Below are 26,792 nucleotides of genomic sequence, written 5' to 3' on the forward strand. Positions count from 1 at the left end.
ATCTCCAGCTCTGAAGGGACATTCAAAACATGTCAAACATTGGACACAACGTTGCTGGAGACCCAGCAGAACAATAGCAAGGATTTGGGAATGGAACACGTCCTGATGGTTCGAGAGATGGGACCATTGTAGCACGAGGCGGGCAGTCTAGAAGTATTTAAAGCGCCCAAACAGGAAGGACTAATGATGGAAATTAGACAGAAAGGATCAAACAATTTGGACATTTTTTAAGGGCCATTGTCCTTCATTGCTACCTACAAGACTAGACAGTTAAACATATCCTCACCACTGCTACCTACAAGACTAGACAGTTAAACATATCCTCACCACTGCTACCTAGAAGACCAGTCAGTTGAGCATATCCTCACCACTGCTACCTAGAAGACCAGTCAGTTGAGCATATCCTCACCACTGCTACCTAGAAGACCAGCATATCCTCAACGAGTGCAGGATTGTCAGAAACGATATCAAATGAACGACTTGTCTTGGAATGTAAGCGAGAGAACTAGTGCATGCGGACGTCTTGCCCTGTACAGCAAAGCCTGCAGATCACTGCCGGACAGTTATGTCATCATGAGCTTGAGTGTATGGAGTCTTACTACTGAAGGTTCGTGTGGCCCAAAGCAAACAATGACACTGTTCCACCGTTTTAATAAAGTGTGACGTCAAAACAAGCTATGACGTTACATCGACGCGTCTGGAGGATACAAATATGTAATAGGTTTACTTCTTTAACGAGAGACTGAGTTAAATATTAGTCAAATGTTGAATTGATGTACTATTGAAGTGTCAGTACACTATGTGACATTGTCACGTGACCATCTTGTTTCCCCACATTATTTCTGATTGTCATTTAAAAAGTTCTACAACACAATTAAAAATGGCGTTTGTTTTGTCTGGCGTTTAATTTTTCTGATGTTTGGTTGGTTTATCTGGTGTTTGTTGAATTTGTCTGGAGTTTGGTTGTTTGTCTGGTGTTGAGTTTGTCTGGTGCTGGGTTTGTCTGGTGTTGGGTTTGTATTGTGTTTGTTTAGTTTGTATGTTTTAGGATTTCTCTGCTGCTGTTAGTTTGCCTGTTGTTTGTTTGGTATATCTGGTGTTTGTTTGGTTTGTCTGGTGTTTGTTGGGTGTGTCTGGTGTTGGTTTTGTCCTTCCAATCAATCTTTTCAGTGTAATAGCTTTGAAAAAAAAAATTCTTAACTGACCAAACCATCCGAACCTAGCTCCAGTAATGGACGCCAGCAATTGTTTATTCATGTTTGGATTGAAAAAAAAATATAACAGATGGGAGAGTCTAAAATCAAGTTTCTTTTTTAAACCAATACAAAACACGGTCTTTTAGAGATCGATGACTCCAGATGGAGTTTGTTGCTAGCATCAATCTTGTGTGTATCCCTAAAGGATCCTCGAGGGAACCTAAAGAACTAAAGGAACATTGCGTCAATTAGCTAGAAATTTAATATTTGATCGGGTCCAGCAAGAAATTCAATCTCATGTGAGAGCAAGAAGCGAAAAAAAAAAGGGGGTGGAGGTGAGGGAGAGAACTCGATAGAGTATGATTCGATATAATGTTTAGGGGAAGTAACAAAGATAAAGGACTACTTATCTCCCGTGTGTTATTATTAGATAAGTCTTACAGACGTAAAGAGAGGAGGCACGTAGGTTTACAATTTGTTGTCTGGGTGGGTTAAGGAAAGGGATGAATAGGGGCCTGGTACATAGATCTGGCAAAGAAATATAATGGACTGTAGATTGGAGAGGTGGGCAACAAAATAAGGTAAATAGTTACTAAAACATGCAGCCTTATAGTTACTTATATGATACAGACGTTACTTCAAAAAGGAAGATGATTACGCCCTACGCGTCATGCAGTTAGTCATGCATATTAACCAATGACCTAAATTCTGCCAAGTCACTGGTTTTCCTGGCTAGCTCAGGCAACCCATTCCATGCTCTAATAGAGCTAGGGAGGAAAGAGCTTTTGTACAAATTTGTCCTAGCGTATTGAACAAGGAATATGCCTTTCTCTCTGTGTCGTTATGACTATCTTATTAAGTTTTGTTTTTGTATTTAAAGATTATGCTTTGGTGTTTTATGTATAATTGCTACTTAACTTGTAGGTCTTTAATCCTGAAGGCTTTCTAAATTTAGTGATTTTATTAAAGGTGTCAACTTTAGTGACTTAGTCAAATGTGAACATTCGTTTGTTATGAATCTCAATGCTCTATTTTGTGTCTGTTCCATTTTCTTAATGTTTTCTTGAGTTGAGGGGTCCCAAACAGAGGATGCATATTCTGTTATTGGCCTAACTAAGGTTAAATAACATTTTAGTTTTATGCTCTTGTTTGATTTATAGAAATTTCTTTTAAAAAACCCTAATGCTTTTTTTGATTTTTTGATAGTTTCATCAATATGGGGATTCCATATAGAGGAATATGAGCAAAAGACCTTACTTAAGTAAAGGGATATATATCTTACAGTGTAACGAGCTCTAAACAATTTTAAAAAATTTGGGGAGATATAAAGAAAATATTATTTTGTCATCAACAGAAGAAAGAACTGTCATATTTTTGTGCCCATAGCTCGCTTTAAACATAAAACAAGGGTAGATAAAGGAAGAGGCCGGTCAGTTGCAGGATTGCCTGGTCGTGTGGTTTGCGCACTAGACAGTCGTCCTGATTATTCCAGGTCCGAACTCTGCCCGCAGACATCCCCCACGCGGACCTGCGGGAGGTATATTAGTGAGTGATGGTTCAAAATAATATAATGTAATGATGAGTGATGGTGTATAAGAATATAATGGTCTGTGGTGTTGTAAATGAATATGATGTTGAGTGATGGTGTAAAAGAATATAATGGTGAATGTTATTGTAAGTCCAGCAACTTAAGTGTGAAAGAAATAAAATCAGTACATTTAGAAAACGGCATGAGCTACCTCAAGCTAGTAGCTAGTAAATCGCAACTGTGTCTTTGCATTCAATTCAGTTCATAACTTCAAACAAATAATTGTATCCCTGCACTCAATGCTTATGCCTACACGATTTCTTCAAAGATCTCAACTTGCTTTAATGCCAGGTCTTGCTACTGACATTCAAACATTGTTGACAAACTTTGATTGCACTTTGCCAAAGGGTTGTAACAAGAAGCAGGACAAAGTATCGAACGTTTCCATTTTGTCTTCCTCTTGGCTTTTTTTTTATCCTTTTAGCTTGAGTAGCAAGTAAGTAATTGAACCCATTTAGCGACTCAAAGCACTGAGTCACGTGGTTTTAATGCATTTTTCTTGACATCTAGTAGCATTCCAATAGTATGGTATAATATAAAAAAAACACAAGAAAATATTTTGTTATATATATTTTTTTTTTTAAAAAGCTAACATTAAGAAAAAAAAAAAGTAGTAGAAATTAGTTTGGATTAGTCATGTAATAAACTTTGTTATAGATCTAGACTAAGTGTCACAACATGCAGATGGTATGACGTGTTGTTATGCCGGGGATTTTACTTGAATTCAATAATTAACAAAAATGACGATCTAGAATCACAATTGACGATTCTTTGATAAGACAAAACTCTGGAACTTTATTTAAACACAACGTAAGTACAGTTTATGTACAAATTACAAATCAATGAGCATGAAACATATTACAAAGGCTTTTCAAACAGAGCTCTTAGAAACGTGACTGTCTACAAGGACACTATTTTATCGACTGGCGTTACTTTCTTACACCCGCCAATTCTCTGGCGCTAACTCTTTTAAAAAATGTCTTTGTTTAATTTCAAATCAACCAATAGATTTCAAACATCAGGATCGCGTCCCTTGGGTAAATCCTGACGTGATGTCAAGTGTCTAAATTTGAGGGGTAAATCCCGAGGCTCATGTCGAGGGCTTATATTTCTTTACAAATGAGAAATGTACACACAATTCTATAATGTGATCTGTGACATATTACCCCCCCCCCTCCATTTAGCATTTGTATGGTAATAGAAATGCTCATATGTATTAAAAATATTTGAATATACACAAAATACCATACATGAAATTATAGAAAATGGTTGAGGTAACATATAACAAAATAAAGTCAACTTGGAGATAAAAAAAATGTAAATGCAGTGAATAAAATTATTGATGACTTTGGACACCTGTTTCACTATTCAAGTGGTTATGAAAATGAGACAATGCTTGTCATGAACAATATCAAAAGTTGTACAAAGCATAATACTTGAATAAATTAAATCTTGAATTGAATGAGTTACTTCTCTTCATGGTACTGCATGATAATATTAAAATATGACATTATAACTCATTTGGTTAGTACTAATGTGAAAATGTGTACATGGAAAAATATATTGCATATGAAAAATTGACATAGAAAAAATAATTGTGATAGTACATGACAATCTTCTGAGAAAATAATACTCAATGTGATATAAATCTCAACATGTGTGAAGCAATGAAAAATTCCAATTGTCTGTCATGTATCTGTACTATTATAATAGGATATATGCAATAATATTCGACCTGAAATAAAATACCTGAAATAAAATGCTCATGATTTAAAAATTAAAATGCCTGATGCATGTCATATGCAAAGATGCTGAAACATAATAAACAAAGTATCTTGAATGAGTGACCTTCCTCAGTGGGTTGCTTGGTGCTAAAAATGAATCAAACAACTGATATAGAATACCTGTGGAAAAAAATGAGTAGACAAATTAATTGATTAAGTACAACTGAATACTGTTCTTCCTTGACGAGTATGAATGATAATGGATCAAGTGGCACTAAATATGCTATAGTACATATGTAGAGTAGAAATGTAAAGTTCGGAACCCTTCTGAATTGCCGACATGGATGTGCATGTGCGTTTTCTAAACTTGAAGAAAAGGTCTTTCAGTTTATGAAGCTGTTGTCTCCATGTCATAATGATCTCACAGATAATGTCTGATTGAACCGCGTTTGAGTTTGGTGAAAATAAGAACTGTCCGAAACCAAAACTCAATTTTCTGGTTGATGAACTTTGACGCTGTAGAACAATGGTAGCAGAATGCTTTGCATTAGAATGCTCAATAGAGCAATGACTGAACATGTCTGAGTTCAATCGGTCAATACAGCAATGTTGAAGAAGTTCATTTGTTCCTTTCTGAAGAAAAGTTGCCCCTTGAGTAGAGGGAGGATGAAACTTGGTGTTGTCAATGTTATTGCTTTCTGAGTTTCTTTCAAATTGCAGTACTGGAAATGTCTCAGAAACACTGGTAAAGAAATCTGCATGGTCTGGAAAAACTTTAATGTTCTTCACTGTTTGTAGTGCTATGTCATCCAGAGTGATGACCTTTGGACTGTCAATTTGATTTGATGCTGGTAATGAAACATCTATCTCAGGAATGGGTGTTGATGATGTTTCTTCTTCCTCAGGAATAGTTGCTAAGCTTGTAAAATTATCAACTTCTGCTTTGATGTCTTCATTATCTGTTTCATGGTAATGTTCAAACATATGAACATGAAATACTCTGGTAAACTTGTTGACATTGATTTCATAAAGCAGGTTGGAAATCTTTCTGGTGATGTGGAAAGGACCTTGCCATTTGTAAAACAGTTTGTTACTGAAATCTGGTAACAGTAATTTGACTTGATCTCCTTGAGCAAAATATCTTGATTTCATGTGTTCATGTAATATTCTTTGACTTCCAATGTTCATGGTTGTAATGGCTTCTTGAGTTGACTCACATTCTTTCAGATGAGGAATACTTGTATGAGTGGTAGAGTCAAGTTGAAAAGTTTTTCTTTTGTCTAGTATAGCCAAAGTTGATTGAGTATAAGTTTCTTTAGTTTCTGCTTCTGGTTCTTGAGACTTGTCTTGATTGTAGCAAAAATGTTCAATGCATATCATAGTATTTGATGCAGATGCAGTCTTATTCAAGTCTTGATGTATGAAGTCATCATCAGTGGTTAGGGATGGGAAAGTACTTGGTAGGGACGGGCTTGTATTGTCAGGTAGGGATGGACATGTAGTGGGTAGGGATGGACATGTAGTAGGCAGTGATGTCCCTGTAGATTTACTTGAGTCATGATGCCTAGATTCAATGTTGTTAATTCTGACTTTGTAGTCTGGTTCATTCTTTGTTTTAGTTATGTTGACTTTCTTTTGAGTTTGTTTTTCATCATGATCCCATTGACAATGTAAACATTTATTAATGTATTTCTTGACGTCTTTAATGATAGTTGGCCAATAAAATTCTTTGAGGATTCTGGCTTTAGTTTTGACTACGCCCATATGGCTGGCGTGTGGAATGTTATGTCCTGTTGCCAGTATTTCTTTCCTGTATTTCTGTGGCACTATTATTTGCTGAATGGAATTGTCTTTATGCATGGCATTTTTCACCAGGAGGCCATCTTGAAAATATGGTTTATTTGGTAGATTCAGCTGTTTGTTTGCTTGAGCCTTCTCATAGAGTATTTGCAATGTTGGATCTCGCTTCTGTTCTTCTTTGAAGTCATCATGTGTGAAATATGACTTGTCTTGATGGACTTCAGTTTGGCCAGTTAGAGTTCTTGTATCATTGTTAGAGACTCTGGGCATGTCGTCTTGTTCTTCAAAGTTCAACAATGGACAATCGGGAATTGGAGGTGGACTTATGACCGGTATGGATGGGCTTGATGTAACTGGGGGTGTCCATGTTGAATGTTCTTGATTGTTGCTGGCTACTGGACTAGTAACTGGTTCTGTTGCATTCTGTATAACTTGAGTAACTGAGGTAGCCATGTGATTATTTTGGCTAACTTGTTCAGGTGCCAAATGTTCTTGTTGTCTGGACATGGATCTTGTCATTACTGCCAAACATTTTTGACCTTGCTGTATGGCATTTGTCCATTCAGTAAGTTCTTGAGGAGTGCATTCTTTAACTCCTTCTATGTTTCCAATGATTAGGTCCACTGGTAGATTGGGTGTTACTAATGCTTTTGTTTGACCACTGAAGAATGGTGTAGTAACATAAATGATGGCTTCAGGTAACTTGCTGACAGTTCCGTTGAATGCAGTGGCTTGGACGTGGTTGCCTGTGAAACGGTTTGCGTGTACGAAGCGTTCATGTACTAATGTGGACGTGCTTCCGGTGTCACGAAGAACTTCCACCTTCTTGTCTCCTACAAAGCCTGGATAAAATTTGAGACCATTGGACTTTGCAATGACTGTCATAGTTGAGTGCTCATTGTAATAGCTTCTGTTATATGAGCTTCTGTTTGGCATATATTGTGGTCTGGAGTCCTGTGAATGACTTCTGTAGCGAGGTTTGTTGTTATCTGGTTTATTGTTTCCAGGTGCTTTGTTGAGATTGTATTGCTCTCTATTGCTGTATCTTTGAGTTGGTGATGTGGGTCTATCAAAATTTTGATTTTTGGAGACTGCCTGTTTTTTCCAACATTCATGAGTTTGGTGACCCTTTTTATGGCAAAATGAACATTCTGTGGTTCTGCTGCGGCATTGAGACGTGAAATGCCCTAGTTTATGATATTTGTTGCATTTGACTTTGTCATCTGAGACTCATGGAGTTACAGTAATAACTAGAGATACACAATCATGGGGGGAACACAAATGGTATGATTGCAACAATGACATACAATGGATTTGGCACAGTCCAGTAAGACAACAAAGAAACTTAGGATTCAGAATCTTATTTGTGCTAAGTTCATGTCAATGACTACCAATGCAGCAACCTTTGGTTTGACTGCTTTCTAAGGATAATTCCATCATCATTACTGACATGAATAGATGAATGACCCTAGAATTATACAACAAATAAAAAAAAATCTACATGTCAATATGCAAACATCTAGGCGCCCTCAAGTATATCACTTCTGTACAGGTCAGTGCCATAATAAATAAAAAGTGGAGCTATGAGATATGTACATAGCAAAGTTTGTGCAGTCAAAACAATCTTCCCACACTACCAGTAGGTCCAATAATGCCATCTCAGCAGCAATGTTGAGCTAATCATTTCATTATTACACTGTGGTAATAGCTGCATGGACCAGAGGTGCCCAACCTATTAAAATCTTCTGACCACTTATAAACAATGGGGTCAATTTCAACTGTCTTCTTTTGGAACACTCTATAGTCATATATTAACTTTTGTTCCCAGACCTTACAGGAAATATTCAATCCTCTAACTATGCAGGTTAAGAAATGTTGTTCTAGATCTTGAATAAATTTCGTTAAAAGTTGTCCATGAACTTTTGTTCGTCGGAGAGTGCCAGATATGTCAAACAATGCAGATGGTATGACGTGTTGTTATGCCGGGGATTTTACTTGAATTCAATAATTAACAAAAATGACGATCTAGAATCACAATTGACGATTCTTTGATAAGACAAAACTCTGGAACTTTATTTAAACACAACGTAAGTACAGTTTATGTACAAATTACAAATCAATGAGCATGAAACATATTACAAAGGCTTTTCAAACAGAGCTCTTAGAAACGTGACTGTCTACAAGGACACTATTTTATCGACTGGCGTTACTTTCTTTCACCCGCCAATTCTCTGGCGCTAACTCTTTTAAAAAATGTCTTTGTTTAATTTCAAATCAACCAATAGATTTCAAACATCAGGATCGCGTCCCTTGGGTAAATCCTGACGTGATGTCAAGTGTCTAAATTTGAGGGGTAAATCCCGAGGCTCATGTCGAGGGCTTATATTTCTTTACAAATGAGAAATGTACACACAATTCTATAATGTGATCTGTGACACTAAGAATAAAAAACATTTATACAATTTTAAAAAAGGAGAAACGAATTGAATTTGAGCTCATGGCTCAAGCCTTCTCAAGCCAACACGGGAACCATTATACTAGTGGAGGGCCTATGAAAAAAGACGATTGTAAAATTAAATTATAGCTTTTTATATAGCACCACTTTCATGGTTATAGCGCTATGGTCCTATCATAGTGGGTGAAGAGGGTAACTGGGAGAAAGTTTTCCCTGCTGCCTTAAGGCGCTTAGTAAACACGACTCTGCTCGAGTCGGGTGTCGAACCTCGAGCCCCCTTCATAGGTAGCCAAGCCAAACCTAGCCAAGTTCAAGCGTACTTAGCCTTTCCACCACGTATCCCACCGATTGTATAGTTATGAATATTTTCTATAGTCTTGTTTTATTTGTCATGTTCACTAAGACTCAGGCGACGACCAATGAAGGGGACTAATTCATCGTATACCACCACTTAGGTCAAGTACAAATTCTTTCCCTTATTTGAGATACCAAACAAAAAAGTTAATTAACAATAGCCAAATAACCAAAATTACCAATAATTAACAAATTTTTTTTTCGGTGTTTCTTGTGTTGTCAAGTAAAAGAACTAATTGTGCCAAATTTCAGCTTGATCCGAGACTGGGTGTAGGGTGTAGGAGAAATAAGGTGTACAAACTTTTAACCAGACCGACAGAGTTCATATGAGCTTTGAAAAAATATGCAATATATATTAATGTCTTTCTTTCAAGAAGCGCTCATATTCCAATGCTTTGAGAAAATATCAATCTACATTTTGTACCAAATCAAAACTATCTGCGGCCTTTTGAACTCTTTGTTTTTGTAAAATGTTGTAAAATGTTTTACTTATTTCGGATGTTCCTTCAGAGTTGAAGATAATTACTTCCTAGTCCAAACTTCCCGCTGGACGACAGGGGATGGGAGCGGGCAGGGATTGAACCCGGGACCATCGATAAGTCCGAACGACAGTCCAGCGTGCAAACCGCACGACCAGGCAGCCATCCTGTATTTTTGTATCCTCTTCCTTTGAGCTCTTGTCATAGGTCTACTATAGGTCTACTATAGGTCTACTTTATAGGTCTACTATAGGTCTACTATAGGTCTACTATAGGTTTGTAGAGTTTGTGCGGATCAGAAGATGGAGTGTTTCTGTAGTCGCAGTATTACGTTAACTTCTTATTAAAAGACTTACAGATCAAGACATATACAAAGAGTAAATCAAGAGGCATAGATTAAATATAAATGTTATAACAAGAACGTGACCAGTCTAGTCTCAGTCACTATAACAATGATATTGCTCCTATGAAAGCCTCAACAGTTTGTTTATCTATGTTTAAGGTATAGTCTCGCTTTGAAATGTCGTCACAATAGAAGTCTGAGAAAATCTCAAAAGATTATGAGCTTTAAGTACACTCTACAGAAATTACGGAACAAAACATCTTTTTTCTACTGTCAACTCGTAATACTTTTTCATAAATCTTAAAACGTGATCGAAAACCGCAATCTATAAAAGAAAAAAAAAACAGAAATTATCTACAAAGATAAAAAAATAAGAAAGAAAAAACATTATAGAATAGACACATTTTCAAGTTTTATTTTTTTTTAAATTAAGAATATTTGTAATTCCTTAAAAATCTAATGAGATCACATTGTGAAGATCAAGGGCTTTTCAGTCTTACAACTATCTTCCTTTCATATATCTCAGTACAGTTTACATTAATGTATTTTTTCACTTTTATTTTCTCAAGAACTCTAATTCAATAAAGATAAATATACAATGGATGCCAAGTAAAATGACTAATTGAATAGTTTCAACCCTTACAACCAACACATTTTTTTTTTGGTCATTGTCTTGGGACTGGCGCAGTGAACTGAAACACATTTTTATAGTAGGCCTCAACACTGATATGTGACGTGGCTAAGAACTATTGGTCTACAACTCCCACAGGCTGTGATCTTGCATGTCAATGTTGATGCCTACTATAAGGCTCGATCTTAGGAAATTGGAGGCCCTAGGCGGCCTAGGCAAAGTATATTTGGAGGACCTTTATGAAGCGCTATTGAAAACCTACCGGTATCAATATCTACAATTTATATATATATATATAAGTTACTATAGCGGAATCCAGTAGGGTGCCGATGTAATAAACCTTCGACAAACTAAGTCTCAAATGTTTCACAATGTTTTCACTAAATTTGTTTGTTTTTTTTAGTCATTTGCGACGCCCCGACCACTATCAATCGTAGGCCCTGGGCAGTTTGCCTATGCCTAAGGCCGGCCCTGCTACTATAACGATTGGTATCGAATTGATTCAGATCGATTAAACTTCCAAAAATATTTCATTCTACATCTAATATTGATGTCACCTTTTCTTTGACATAGACGTCGCCTTATCTCTGATATTAAGAATCTCTGTAATAAATGCCTATTTATCTAAGATGTAAGTACTATACTTATGATATAAATGTCACACTACGTCTCGATTTTAGAGTCAATCTATCCCTGAACGTGGACTCCTTCACGTGGCTATTTATCTCACTCTTCATCTAATGTCCAAGTCGCTCTAGATCTGATATTATGGCACTCTAGACTCTTATTAGAAATCCTTCCTAACTTACTAGCTAAGAGCCAACCATTGAAATTAATTTAATTTTCTTAGAAACAAATATGTGTTGGGTTTTTCTCTTCTTTTGGTTTTGAAACAATTACCGACACTTCATGTTTATGTATGTTGTTGTATGTGGACGGGAATGTCTCTCCAGACTAAGGCTCTGTATTCACATGAACAAGTGTTGTACGAGATGAACGAGAGATGTCCTACAAATCAAGCGTTCAATTAGAATCCAGCTCACGTCGTGTGTAAATGTGTTTGGAATGACAGAAAAGAAGAAATAAAATGAAGTAAAAAGAAAGTTGTAGCATTAGTTGTAGCATTAGTTGTAGCAATAGTTGTAGCATTAGTTGTAGCATTAGTTTGTTTACATATTGCAGAACCTTCTTCAAAATTGAAATTTCAACTTGGCCACAATTTGTCTCGTGACGTTGAGAGATGGCGTCGAGCAGGGTTCCAACCCTGGACTATTGAGATGACATTACAGAGTGCATATCGTAAGGCCATGCAGACATTCATCCAGTTCTAGAGTATATTATAATACAATGCAAACAACGGACAAAGCTGCTTACAATGATATCAAGACAAAGGTTTGGGGCCATTCACTCTCTAGATTGAAAACAAATGATTTATCGTCTTTTAATTTGCAGCAAGGTTACCCTAGTCCAAGCTCAGATATTTGTGTCATATTCTTTAGAGGTATGGTTATAATGTCACATAGTCACGACATAGTCAGGGAGGAGAGAGAACCCACCCCCTCCCTCCACTTCAGCAAAAAGACATTCAGTTCCGTCAATGACACTTGTATTGCAGACTCCTTGCGTGTCAGCTGATTTCTCTCTACGGTGAAAGTGAGGCTCGGCAAGACCATAAGGACGAATGTATTTTTGTCTGTTTTGATTTAGTACTAGGTCTTGGCAGAATTGATACCGTACATAAAAATAGACTGGTCTATAATGAACTTGATGATCTTTAGACATGAACGTGTGCAATGCAGGTCAAATGGGCGGGGCTAGACTATGAAGCACACGGTTTAAAGAAATCAAAATAAATCAGTACAATTAATAAGAATGGAGGAAACCATTACAAGAGTCGTGTATGAAATCTTGTGTTCAGATATGTACAACCGAATTCGGGGAGGTAAACGTCTTGGTATTGGCAAAAGTTAAATCTCATGGCTCGATGTCCAATGTAAGATACTTGTACAGAGAAGGAACTATCATGAAAAGATCGAGCACACATTTTGTATTACGCAACTTATTATAATTTCAAACAAACCCAACACTAGCTGACCACATTCGAATAACTTGTTTCCTCACCACTGTGTCCTCAGTGCACTAGCGGATCCAGATCTTTGGAGTGTGGGGGGTGGGATTCTTTTTCCAAACCCAGCTCTAACGCCCAGTAACCTCAACCCTATGTATAAACGCGCGCAAAGCTTAAATATATATATATATATATATATATCCTTGGCCTCCTTCAGTCGTAGAACGACCATGGTTCATCTCAGAGCACACTTCCTCATGTGGCTGTGGAGCACTATTTTGGAGAGACACTCCCGTCCACAGATAGCCACTTTTATTTAGTACGGGTAACCTAGAGAGCATTTGTGTGCATTGAGGTCACCACTTATTATTCTCTAAGCACCTGGTAACTAGAGGCTTCTATAAACGAATGAATAAAACATAATATGCAAAAACGTTTGGACCTCCATTTAAAACTAAAATTAAAGCTATCGTACAAGATGAAGAAACTTCCAAAAATTGAATTGAATATATATAGTGAATACCTAATGACATAACGACATGGTCAGTGTCAGGTGTAACAGAATATGTGGGTTATATCTGGGTTTGCTTACTCGCGTTCACTTTTTCGAATCTTGGCATCAGAAGACAATGCCTTGCACCATGAACAAGAATACACTGACATCCTCAAGAGATGATCAACTATTTGATGTTAGGGACGAGACTTACCGTTGAAAGAAAATCCAAGGCAGCATTGCCAAGCAAGAGTCAGCACCAAGGTCAAGGCGATGTGAGCAGCGTACATAGAGCTTCGTCTGATGGGAGTGAACAGAGTTCGTGCTGACGACATGTTACACCTAGACCCGCAGCAGATATCGACCGTGTCTCAGCGTCATAGTGACGTCATAGCATGGTATGACGTAGCGCCGATGTCGTCAAGATGACACTAAACATGTAATGTACAAATCTCCTCAAAAGCCAGTGGGCTAAGTTTTTAATCCATATATTGAAATGCTACACTTTGGCAATATCTGTACACAAAAACATCCAGGCCAGGTCTGTAGACTATGTCACGTTGACCATCTTGCCTTCCGTTTGATTTTACAATTTGGAAATCTAAAAATAAAACAAAATTGAATGAATGAGATGTTAGACGATAGCACGTCAAGTACAAATGTTTTACAACCCATTGTCCCACTATTAGGCCTGAGCCCAACACTTGAAATTGTAACTTTGTGACTCGGCCGATTTCTGGCTTTGGCCGTCACAGGTAGATGTTAGTCTTTGTCGTTAGTGACACATTAGAGACCCCAAAAGAAGAACAAAAAAAAAACAAAGTCTATTTTTTTTTTTTTTTGGATCGCAGTTTCCCTTAAATCTTATTGACCTTTTCATCAAGTTTAATTCAAGAAAGATAAACAAATATTTAAATAAATGTAAAGTATACAATGGAATAAAAAATAATTTCTTGAATTATTTTCCAAAAAGACACAGTTTTAAAGAAACATGGTAGCTTGTTCCTTTTTTGTCCTGCGACTTTCAAATGACCTTTAAACATAAACTAAAAAAATAATAATAATATAAAAAAAAGACATTGCTAAACTGAAATCGATGTGTAGGCGGCGATGTAATTCCATTGACATTTGAGTAGATCTCGATACAGTCGACATGTCTTGAGCCAAACAAGAGATGAAAAAAAAATGACATTAGCAAACAATCCAATTGTCTCTGCTAGTCAACCAATCACAAAACTGAACAAAGCTCGTCGGTCTTGGAACTTTGGAATCATGACTAGACTTAGTGGACCTTTGTTTCCCATGGAAGTTTAGTGGTTTCCAAAATTTGAATGTTAAAAAAAAGCAACTTAATTGTCTACCAGTCAATAAATAGCTTCATATAAATGTAGCTCTATCTATGAACCAAATGAACTCTGGAGAATCGAATAACAATTAGCTTGAACTGTGCCTTGACGGAGAACTAGCAAGCCAACCAAATCACTCTAGTGTTATCAAAGTAATTTGTTACTTTTAAGGATCATCGTTATTCTGGCTCAGACTTCAGTTCAAGTATTGATGTACAGCATTCAAAATTAGGTTGTTTTGTTCCCCTCTTATGTTCTGCTTTTTCAAATAGAAATCAATGTGAAGGAAAGAGACAAAACTGACAAAAAATACTTTTAAAAAACAAAACGTATAGAAAGTGTGTACAGTTTTTAATAGCATTGAAGAATAAAATAGAGAGGCGACCTGAATTCAAACTTCCTCAAGCCGACATTCTAACCACTCTGCCAGGGAGTTGCCTATTAGTATAGAAGATTGTTTACTTATGTATTGTTTGTTTCAAGCTTAGTTTAAAGTGATGACCTATAAAGGGGTCATGTAGCAGTTAATTAACCAAGTAGTCATATAGCAATAAGTTAACCAAGTAATTATTTAGGAGTAACTGAATCAAGTAGTCATGTTCCAGTAAGTCTATATGATACTCCGTAGCACTAGCGGATCCAGAACTTTGGAGTGGGGGGGGGGGCGATTTTTTTTCAAAACCCTAACCCTAACGCCGAGTAAACCCTAACCCTGTGCATAAACGTGCGTACAGCATATATATATATATATATGTATATATATATATATATGAGAATAAAATAAAAAAGTGTTTCTCAACCTTCGGCCTTGAGGCTTTCTCTTGCAAGCTTGGGGGTCTGGGGGAGGGCTGTAAGATTTTCCAGTGGGGCTCGGGGCGAAGTCCCGTCGCAAAAAGCGTTTTCTTGCATTTTCACTGCAGAAACCCATCCTTCTGACATCCACAGCTCATTGTTTATCAGTGGGGTGGGGTTCGGGGCGAAGCCCCGACGCCAATAGCGATATCTTGCATTCTTCACTGAAGAAACGCATTCTCCTGACATTTATAGCTCATTATTTATTAGTGGGGTTCGGTGCAAAGCCCCGACGCAAAAAGCATTTTCTTGCATTTATTCGCTGCATAAACACATTCTCCCTACATCTACAGCTCATTATTTATTAGTGGGGTTCGGGGCGAGGCCCCGACTCTAAAAGCGTTTTCTTGCATTCTTTACTGAAGAAACGCATTCTCCTGACATCTAGAGCTCTTTCTTTATCAGAAAGGTTCGGGGCGAAGCCCCACGCAAAAAGCGTTTTCTTGCATTCTTCACTGCAGAAACGCATTCTCCTGACATTTATAGCTCATTATTCATCAGTGGGGTTCGGGTCGAAGCCCAATCACGAAAAGCGTTTTTTTTTTTCATTCTTCACTGAAGAAACGCATTCTCCTGATCTTAAGCTCATTATTCATCCTATTTTAAAGGACCCTTTGAATAATGTTGAAAAATATTCTAATTTAAATTTTTAGGCCCTTAATACATTGCAAATAAAACCGATTTGTTCCTTGAAAAGATAAGATACCACACATCTTTAGATTAAGGCTTTGAGGATCGCCGCCGAAAAAAAAATGATTCGATAAATAATATTCAATAAAATTAAAGTATAAATTGTGAGCTATAGTCCAAAACTTATTTAACAAGAAAAATATCAGATTGAGTACAGGTTGTAAAAAAGCGACTAGGAAAAGATATTTGGGTTTAGAACTCATCTCAATCGTCACTCTTATACTGAAAAATTTCGTTTGAATTCTAAATTTTCCAAAGCAAAGTCTTTCTTAAAATAATTAAGATAAACTCATGTGAAATTACATAAACTCTGTCTGGAAATGGGAGGGGGCGATAGAGTGAAAACGATTAATCCTCACTCCTTTTTATAATTTCTGCTAATGATTGCATTTGGCATTAAAGAATAGGGCTGGGGCGACTCGATATAAGAATTTAATTTTTGTAGCATGTATAAATTATATTAGTGACTGATTTTTTTTTATTTTGTAATTTCTTAACTATAATACAAAAAGAAAAAGTATTGGTTTGTCCGATGGGGGGAAGGTGATTGCATGTAACCCTTTTTCATTTTATATTTTCTAATGATAAAATTTGAAATTAGAGTGGGTTACACAATGGGTTAACGTAGTTTATATTATATACATATTCAACTAAGTTTGATCACATACAATGATTTCTCCAAAAAAATAGGACCTTTCCCCCCCACTCAGAAGGCTAGAGTTGGGAGAGCAGTACATGCAATCGCCCCCCCCCTACCCCACCGAATCGGCAAAAATACCTGAAGGAGAGTGACATAATATAAAATTTATATATTAATTCAACTAATTTTGTTTACAAACTATGATTTCTCCAAAAAGTAGGACCGCCCCCCTCCCCACTCAAAGGTTTTAAGTGGGAAGGGCAGTAGAGGTATTCGCTACCCACCCCATCGGCCAACAGGGGAACGACATAATATAAAGATCGGTTAAAATACCAATAACAAGTTTTAATCATATAGATATTCAAGTGATTCTGTTAGCAAGCTGTGATTTCTACATATAAATTGGACCGCGCCCCCCACTCGAAAGTTTATGGGGGGGGGGCGGAATCGATGCCATCGCCCCCTCCAGACCCCACCATCCCTGGATCCGCCAGTGCTTTGTAGCCGTAAGATAACCACGTAGTGATGTAACATATCTTACTATAAATCTTGACAACCTCAATAAATATTTACCTATTTATATGTAACAAAGTAAAGTTAAAATATGCATCAAAATTAAGGGAGCTTATGTTTCGTGCACAAACTCGTAGTGGGTAATAATTAGTTTTACCATTTGCATTTTAAAAAGCTCGTTTTACAAATTGACATGTATTTTCCTTGCTCCACACATTGTACAGTTACTTTTGAAGGAGATACTGATGTTTTCATAAAGTTTGGTAGAAATAACAAGAAAGAAAAGTTCTTTCCTTAAGACCAAACTCCTTGACCATGGCGTGCCTCTCACAATAAAACGTTTCCAAAATATCAGCTCAGCAGTCCTTTGTGCCAAGATCAATACACAAAATATTTGTTTTAGTTTTCTGCCCCATCATTATCCTGCTTCTCCCACAGCAACAGAACACACACACTCACACAAACGCGCGCACGCACTCTCTCTTACTCTCTCTCTCTCACACACACACATAGACGAACTCTCTTTTTCTTCCACTCTCATTCTCATCAAAAGACTCATCGCTCAGTCTTCCCACCCCCGATCCCCCCTTCACGTTTCCTAATCCTACAATCCCTACCCCCGCCCCACCCTCTCCCTATCCGGCTCCATAATCACAAGTTAATTGATCGGATGAAAGAACGCAAAGGGCGGATGGCCCCAGCTCTGACTACAAGGGCCTCGGCCTGATATGATAGATGGGCTGCCCGGGTTTAATAGTGGTCATCAGCGACCCACGTTGACAGGCGCAAGGACCTATGTATCAATGTACTCGGGCAAAATCTAGGCGGAAATAAAAGTAGAATGGGAGGCGTGGGACTTGAAGTTTACAATACAAGATGGATTCAAGTCGTTATCAATGTCCTGGTAGGAGATACCAACAAGAAGAAGAGATTTGAAAAAAAAAAGGAGGAAGAGCCCGAGAGACAGAAAGAGTTTTTTAAAAGAGAGAAAAAGAAAGTCCGAGAAACGGAGAAAAAGACAAAGAAACAAAGAAAAACGTTAAGAGTGAGACATAGAAAGAGACAGAGAAAAGTATTAAGAACGAAAAACTCAGAAAGAAAAAGAGAAAGACAGAGAGAGAGACAGACAGAGAGCGAGAGAGACAGTGAGAGAGAGAGAGAGAGAGAGAGAGAGAGAGTTTGCCTGTTGATTTTTAAGAACAGGTTTACATTTTTGAAAGCAATAAAATAATTTTGAGAGCGATATTGATAAATGTGAAGGCGATATAAAGAAGCCTATAGAAAAACGAAATGAAAACAGTAAGATTGGAAGAAAGAAAGAATTAGACAGGACAAGCAATGTCAAGAAAAACTTTATTGAAAGATCAATACTGACACTAAATTAAAACAAACTATCCTGCACAACAAGCATAAGAGCTTACAGATCTCATTTTACGGCGCTAAAAATGCACAACAAATACAGCAAAAAGATATTCCTCCCAACCAAAACTTATCTATGACCTTAAGCCTTTCACACATGTATGAATTACATATTCTGTACTGGAAAGGTCAAGTCAAGATGAGAAAAAGTTCTTAGATCTCTATTTATGAGAATGCATAATTTAACAAGGCAAACCCAAATTAAGCCCCTCCCCCCTTTCCTTCTCTCTCTCCATCCATCCATTTTCCAAACGTCTCTTGAGACTAATAAGTCTTTAACTACACGACTAAATACTTGACCAGCCAGGCGTGACGTTAGATGTACGGACTGAAGTTCGTCACGAAGACTTGTCTTGTGAGACTGAAACGTCTTATCCTCATGTCTTCTATTACTTTATATATAAAGTACGGATGCTGTTACTTTGTAACCAATTGTTCGGTACACGAAGGCCTCTATGTTTATAACAAATACAGCATTCATTAAAGTCTATGAATAATTGTCTATGTCATAGACAGAAATTGAAAATAATGGAAGCCTACTTAGCGAATTGAAACATTTCCGTCGATCAAACAATCTCTCACTTTAGAGCTAAGGACTGGCATGTAGTCACACTAGCCATCACTAGCTATCTCACACATGCTTATACTGGCATGTAGTCACACTAGCCATCACTAGCTATCTCACACATGCTTATACTGGCATGTAGTCACACTAGCCATCACTAGCTATCTCACACATGCTTATACTGGCATGTAGTCACACTAGCCATCACTAGCTATCTCACACATGCTTATTGGTGTAACTAAGAATTTAAACAGCAAGTACAAAGATGATTAATTAATACATAATAATTGATTTGAGCTCTTCAGGCAGTCACAGTGCAGTAAATACGTCAGTCAATATCTTGACCATCAAATCAACAGCTCTGTATGGTATACCACTATTTCATCTTTCAATGACCGCATCATTTATTGAATGAGCCTGTAACTGGGGCATGCAAGAATAATATTGTCTTTGGCTACCCACACCCACATCTCATCGTCTGATAAAACAGAAATTCATTTCCTGCGACAAAGCCAGTCTCCGGTCATCTATTACTTTCATTAAAAAGCCACAGCGATCCTGGAGCTTTCCTCGAGTGGACAGGCGAGTTGTCTTTTCTTACCTTTCAAATCAAGAAGAACTAAGGAGTATTAGTTAGAATGTATTAAGTCTTTAAGTCATTATGTTACATGATTTTACATCGCATCCGCCCCAGTATCCGGACTTACAGCATCATCTATATCAGTACTAGTCCATGGACTACAATTAGTGGCACTTACAGATGCAGGGAGCAGTGAAAATTATTTATTGCAAGAAAGAACAAATGAATGCTCTGAACATTCACGAATAAAATCGATATGGCCTAGACACATCTTTATATGGCCTAGACACATCTTTATATGGCCTAGACACATCTTTATATGGCCTAGACCCATCTTTATATGGCCTAGACACATCTTTATATGGCCTAGACACATCTTCATATGGCCTAGACACATCTTTATATGGCCTAGACACATCTTTATATGGCCTAGACCCATCTTTATATGGCCTAGATCCATCTTTATATGGCCTAGACCCATCTTTATATGGCCTAGACACTTCTTTATATGGCCTAGACCCATCTTTATATGGCCTAGACCCATCTTTATATGGCCTAGACACATCTTTATATGGCCTAGACCCATCTTTATATGGCCTAGACACTTCTTTATATGGCCTAGACCCATCTTTATATGGCCTAGACCCATCTTTATATGGCCTAGACCCATCTTTATATGGCCTAGACCCATCTTTATATGGCCTAGACCCATCTTTATATGGCCTAGACACTTCTTTATATGGCCTAGACACATCTTTATATGGCCTAGACACTTCTTTATATGGCCTAGATACTTCTTTATATGGCCTAGACCCATCTTTATATGGCCTAGACCCATCTTTATATGGCCTAGACACTTCTTTATATGGCCTAGACACTTCTTTATATGGCCTAGACACTTCTTTATATGGCCTAGACCCATCTTTATATGGCCTAGACACTTCTTTATATGGCCTAGACACTTCTTTATATGGCCTAGACCCATCTTTATATGGCCTAGACCCATCTTTATATGGCCTAGACACTTCTTTATATGGCCTAGACACTTCTTTATATGGCCTAGACCCATCTTTATATGGCCTAGACCCATCTTTATATGGCCTAGACCCATCTTTATATGGCCTAGACACATCTTTATATGGCCTAGACACTTCTTTATATGGCCTAGACACATCTTTATATGGCCTAGACACTTCTTTATATGGCCTAGACTTATTTTTGGTCTAATGACAAAGAGACTAGTGTTGGAGAGAGCAGTAGGCAAGTTACGATATCACAGAACAAAATGACGCAATGAAATAATTCAGATTGTTGGTGCAGCAGTCAAATAAATAGTTAAATGGGTAGGCCAATGTTTCTCTAATCGTGGGTCGCCGACTCAATTAAAACTTTTTCCAACCGTATCTCACTCTCCATTGATGTCAGACAGACGACCTGCTACACTACATTCAAGAAGAACATTAAGACCTCTCTGTTTAAAACTTTTTTTTAGATTAGTTTGTCATTTTAGCTCTCGAGTTTATGTTTGTAATGTTATCACAACGCCTTGAACCTTCATTTTGTTTGTTAACAGCGCTCTATAAATTAAATTATTATTATTATTATCTCAAAGCTAAGAATGACAGACACTCAGAAGACAGGATACAAGATACAGTGCAAGAGGAAAGTCAATGAAATAAAATATAAAATGATCAGGTGAAAATAACATGACAGAAAGTTGTACGACTTCACACCTAACAAAAGATCGTCTACTACATCTCGCCGCGACACATTCTAAGTAAAAGCGAATGAAAGCAGAAAGGCTTACTACAACAAAATCAATCTTTAGAAATTGTCAGCTAAGAATTAAAGAAGTAAAAATTCTCTAATCGATTTTCGGCCTTGAAATGATTACAATTTGACGTGCAACTATATCATAGCAAGAGAATTAACAAATGGTAAAATGATGTCTCTAACCTTGGAGTTCTTCCCCCACCCACACACACGCCAGATCTGTTGAATTTGTCCAGAAATGTTAAGTTATTTTGAAATAGCGTGTCAAGTAATGAGAATCTAAACATGTAGGAATGAAAGGTCTTATTGTAAGCATTTTGTCAGCTAACGCTCATCACTGTAAAGGTCAATTTGAGACCTGCAAGTAAAAGACTAAACATATACAGCTGATCTTTTTCAGTGACCAAAGGTAGTCGGTAGTTTGATGGGGGCCAGCACAAAGACTTTCCTTAACACACAAAATAAATGTCAGGTAGAGCATGCAATCCTTTCAGTCAGTGTTCCAACAGATCCTACATGCCAATGTAGGACAGCTTCCAGTATCCTAGGGTTTCAATACATTTAGCTTCGAATCTAGTCCACAGTTCTTAATTTGAAGATACTGTAGGTAAGCTTATAAGCGTACTAAAAGTAAAACTGTTGCAGACCTGTGACGTGGCCCCCACTGACCACAGGTAGCGACGTTGCATGTCAGTGTTCAGGCCTTCTATGACTTTTAGCTTTTGGAGCCGGTAAATTTGTGTGTAGATAGCTCTTAGAAGCCAGTTTGCTAAACAACTAGTAAACTTGCTAGTAATTATATGTTGGTGTTGGTATCGGCTATAACATTTCTATTCTATATAATAGTATATAACGATGAGTGAGTCTATAGCAGATGTGAGAGTATAGAGAAATGTGATGGCGTCTCTGTGTGGGACACGAGTAGCCAGATAACTTGTGTTGGTTGCAGTCTTAAAGAGAGTTGAAGAATTTTGAATAAATCTATAGCTACACCACAACAAAAGTTTAGTTGGACTAGCTGTCTGGAACTACAACACCCCTAAGACCGTACTTCTCAATACCAATATTTGTTAAATCCACAACATTAATAGTGTAATAAATCTAGATATCATCTTCAGAAAAATCGAATCGACTCCCCCCTTCCCCCATCTCTATCTCTCTTACTCTTTCTCTCTCTTGTATTTATTGCGTAACTCTATCAACTGATAAAAAAAAGACAACAATAAAGATCGAATGATATGAAGGGGGGGGGGAGTGGGCAGTGTGTGTTTAGCGCTGGGTTTATGTGATGGTCAGTGTCCAGTAAGATACACTCTCGACTCGTTGATTTTTGTCATCAATCTTCTGGGAGATCGGAAACATGTTCAAGAACTGGGTCATCGTCAGAAGCTGATAAGTTTTCACATGACTACACGGTAGAAAAGTAAAAAAAAAAAAAACCCTTAAGAAATAAGAGTCTTGCTTAGCACAGTTCAATGTGCCTACAAGATTGTGTCGTGTGCGATAGTGCTACATAGATCTTAAGCCTCTTCCTATTGAAATGTTACATATTCAGACATTTCGTTTCTTGGGGCATACCCAGTAGAGCTTTTCAGTTACAATGACTGGCAGTTAACGTGGGTGTCATATAGCCAGCACAACAACAAACAGCCTTTACCTTTCCCAAACTAATGTCAGGTACCCTTTAGTGCTGGGTGGATTCAGGAATGTCTTGAAAATTTTTAATTCCCTTCGGTCTATCTTACATCTCTCAAACACGAAGATCGAAAACTGTATCAATTTGTCTTACAAGGGGATTTTCTAAAGTTAAAATAAAACAACTTCATTAAGAATGAGTGATTTTATCCTAATAAAGCATCTCTATTGTTATAACTTTCATTGTAAGTAATTAACTCTTAAACTACCCTCTGGTGAAAGTAAGCCTCGTCTGTTCATTGTTTTCATATTGTAACCATTTCTTTCATTATTCTTTAGTGTTCCTTTTACTGCCTGTTTCTGTACCTTGTATGAAAGTCTCTTTGAAAGCCATGGGGCTCTAGAAAATATCGATGAATCAGCAATATCATTGTTCAACAACCGCAAAGAGGACTTTAAGAAGAGTCGCTTTTTAACTAAGTGATTTGTAATTGGTGATACCCCTTGTTGCATTGATAGATATTGTTTCATTAAAGAATTGTATTAATCCAAACAATTTTGTTGCAACTATCACATGTCTTTCTTGATCATTTAGTAGTAATAAATCAAACTCTATCAAAGTTTTGTGAAACCCTCAACATAAGAACAAGTTTTCTTAAAACGATATTTTGAAATATCATTGAAGAAATGACAACTGGTTAAAAAATAAAATAAAGCATTACACTGATACAATCAAACTAGCCAAATACAAAAACAAAATCTAATAAAATACTCAGGAAGACAAAAAGAGAAAAGCACATTCTTCGTTCCATAGGCGAGGACAAATTTGTACAAATGCTCCTTCCCTAGTGCTACTAGAGCATGGAATGGGCTGCCTGAGCCAGCAAGAAAACAAGTGACTTAGCAGAATTTAAGTCATTGGTTAACATGCATGACTAGATGTATGACGCGTAGGGCGTAATCATCTTCTTTTTTGAAGTAACGTCTGTATTATATAAGATAAGCCACAACAAATCATAGTAAAGAAGTTGACATGTGAAAATTACCTCTATGGCCTTATAATTTTCTATCAATGTTAATACCATTATGAGAAACACACAAAAAAAGCAAAGTATAACAGAACTGTTTGTAATTACGCTTTCATGAAATAAAACTTGAAGCGACATCAACACAATCGACCATTTAATAATTATGTCCACCGGCTGGCTAGCCTCCTAGGTGCTCATTGCGTATGACCCAATTAGATTGCGGAACTCGTTAAGAGCCGACAGGTTTGCCATTTTACTGGCTTAGTTAATCTAATGGACAGGGCATGGGCCCCAGTCTAGCGCTGGACGTTAATTTTGTGACCTTCAGGTGCCGCAGATGCGTTCTATTGACCGCCTCCGGGGGCTGAGGCCATAACAGAAGCGGTGCTTCTCTTCCAAATAAGCTGACCGTTGGTCACTAAGCCCGTAGTGATCTTTTTTTTTTTGAACATGAGAAGTCCATGATGACAAAAAAAGAAGGGTTGCAGCAAGGGGAAAGAGAGACAGAAAGAGAGAGAGAGAGAGAGAGAGAGAGAGAGAGAGAGGAAGAGAGGGTGTGTGCGTGAGAGAGAGAGAGAGAGAGGAAGAGAGAGAGAGAGAGAGAGAGGAAGAGAGGGTGTGTGCGTGAGAGAGAGAGAGAGAGAGAGAGAGAGAGGGAGAGAGAGAGAGAGGAAGAGAGGGTGTGTGCGTGAGAGAGAGAGAGAGAGAGAGAGAGAGAGAGAGGGAGAGAGAGAGAGAGGAAGAGAGGGTGTGTGCGTGAGAGAGAGAGAGAGAGAGAGAGAGAGAGGGAGAGAGAGAGAGGAAGAGAGGGTGTGTGCGTGAGAGAGAGAGAGAGAGAGAGAGAGATTGTATGTGAGGCAGAGAGACTTAAGGGTTTCTATTGGCTCTTTTGTTGGTTCTCTTTTTTTCCCCTGTTGTCCAGTTAATGAGCTTTGTCTGCTTGCCAGCATTGACCGGCTAGTGGGCAAGGTCCACTGGTAATTAAGGGATATAGAAAGTACGTGATAGCTGACCAAAAGGCACGATGAGATGTTCAGATGAAACTCATTAGAGGCTCGCCTTCTCTTTATCCACAGTGCCCCACCGCGATTTGTTGTGTTCTGTGATATTGACTTCTTCGGTTATAGTAGCATTGTATTGTGCCCAATTGAAACAAGGTTTTAAAGACAGTTTGTGTGGAAACACAAACTCAAAATTGGCCCCCGAAGTGGCCCACCTAGGCAGGTAAAAAGGCAGGTATCAATCTTTTCAGAAAGAACATCAGAATTTTTACAAAGTAAATCCTTTCTGTAAAATAAATTGTAAGGAATAGTGATTATTGTTTACAAGGTGTCTGTCTGTACACAAATTATAACATTTACAAAATAAATCCTTTCTGTAAAAGTAGTTCTATATTGTTGTTGTTATTGTTAATAAGCTGTCTGTCAGTACATCTGTTATATCTGTTACATTTATATGTTATTGAAGAGAACTATAGAAATTAGAAATCAGGTTTAAGGCTTCCATCTAACATCGTCGAAATAGGTGCAGTGGCTACTTTTTGCATACATTGTTTGTATTTTATGACATAAAAAATAATATGAACAAACCAAGGAAGACAATATGCGGTAAGAACGGTCTCATCTTGAACAGATTATGTGCTCTTGGAAATCAATATCACTGACTTAAGGCTATTCATAAGAGTGCTCTTTGTATTAAAAAAAAATATTATCATTATAGTCAAGTTCCCCTTTCAGACTTTGCCACCTAAAGGGCAGGTGATGTTAAAGTCATCTGTTTCTTTGGCCAACGGTTAACGAGTAGGGTGTTATGTGGCCAGCACAACGACCAACCGCTTTACTTTCCCCAACTAAAATCAGATACCCATAAGAGTTCGGTGGACTCAGAGGCGCCTTACAAATCCCGGAATTCAAAATCCCAGTCTTCACCAAGATTCGAACGCACGACCCCAGGTAATTATATTATACAAAATGTCTTAATGAAAGAAAGATCTATAGTATTGTATTCAGGGAGAATAGTTACCAATAGTTTGAAAACAATACAGCCAAAAGACTGCTGAGTGTATTGAAGAAGTGTTATACAATAAAGTAAATTGTAACTGATAGTAGAAGAGACTAACCAGACTGATTGACGATTAACATTGACGATTTGTCCATTAAAGTAATCAAGGCTTCATCTCCTGGGTGTAAGGCTGTAACTTGTGGTCAAGCTGTTCCATTATTTACGATACGAGGGAGGAAGAGAGATGCGAAAAGAGGAGAGAGAGAGAGAGATAAAGAAAGAGAGAGATTAGGGGTGTAAAATTACGCTGGTCAGTTTATGCTATGTGTCTGTGTGAGTCAGTGAGTAGGAAGACGTGGGGGTGGGGTAGGGTGGATCCAGACCTCTCTGTCACTAAATCGACCATCATCGTAATGGACATCTCTAGAGACCACAACAGATAGTGGACAGAAAAACGATGTATGTGCAGGTGCAAGTGTGTGTGTGTGTGTGTGTGTGTGTGTTAATGTTTCTCTGCCAGATTGAGTGTGAGATGTCCGACTGTATTGGATTGAGCATGCTGGTCAGGGACGCTGAGGAGTATTAATGTGGGAAATTGAGGGCTTAGGCTTGAGACCAT

The 26,792-nt window shown here is 37.7% G+C and overlaps 2 protein-coding genes across 2 annotated transcripts in view; both read right to left on the bottom strand.

Moving 5' to 3' along the window:
- LOC106054091 (neuroglian-like) overlaps positions 1-26,792 on the bottom strand; it is a 152,139-nt gene that overhangs the window by 82,358 nt on the left and 42,989 nt on the right. The window contains exon 2 of the mRNA XM_056025264.1: positions 13,346-13,732. Within this exon, the coding sequence (XP_055881239.1) occupies positions 13,346-13,466 (121 nt within the window). The 5' untranslated portion in view covers positions 13,467-13,732. The remainder of the gene's footprint in view (positions 1-13,345; positions 13,733-26,792) is intronic.
- LOC129925927 (microtubule-associated protein futsch-like) lies at positions 19,976-22,889 on the bottom strand. The gene is made up of 2 exons (XM_056027518.1): positions 22,821-22,889; positions 19,976-20,959 (listed from the first exon to the last, which is right to left on the bottom strand). The coding sequence occupies exons 1-2, from the start codon at positions 22,887-22,889 to the stop codon at positions 19,976-19,978; spliced, it is 1,053 nt and encodes a 350-aa protein (XP_055883493.1).

Source organism: Biomphalaria glabrata, chromosome 4, assembly GCF_947242115.1.
Source record: "Biomphalaria glabrata chromosome 4, xgBioGlab47.1, whole genome shotgun sequence".
Classification (NCBI taxonomy): Eukaryota; Metazoa; Mollusca; class Gastropoda; family Planorbidae; genus Biomphalaria; species Biomphalaria glabrata.

What these genes read in the sequence shown, in the direction of transcription:
- LOC129925927 (XM_056027518.1), bottom strand. Translation starts at nt 22,889, where the DNA reads ATGACCCAGTTCTTGAACATGTTTCCGATCTCCCAGAAGATTGATGAC. An exon ending in AAAATCAACGAGTCGAGAGT is followed by an intron (nt 20,960 to 22,820) that starts GTATCTTACTGG and finishes CTTTGTCATTAG; the next exon opens with ACCAAAAATAAGTCTAGGCC.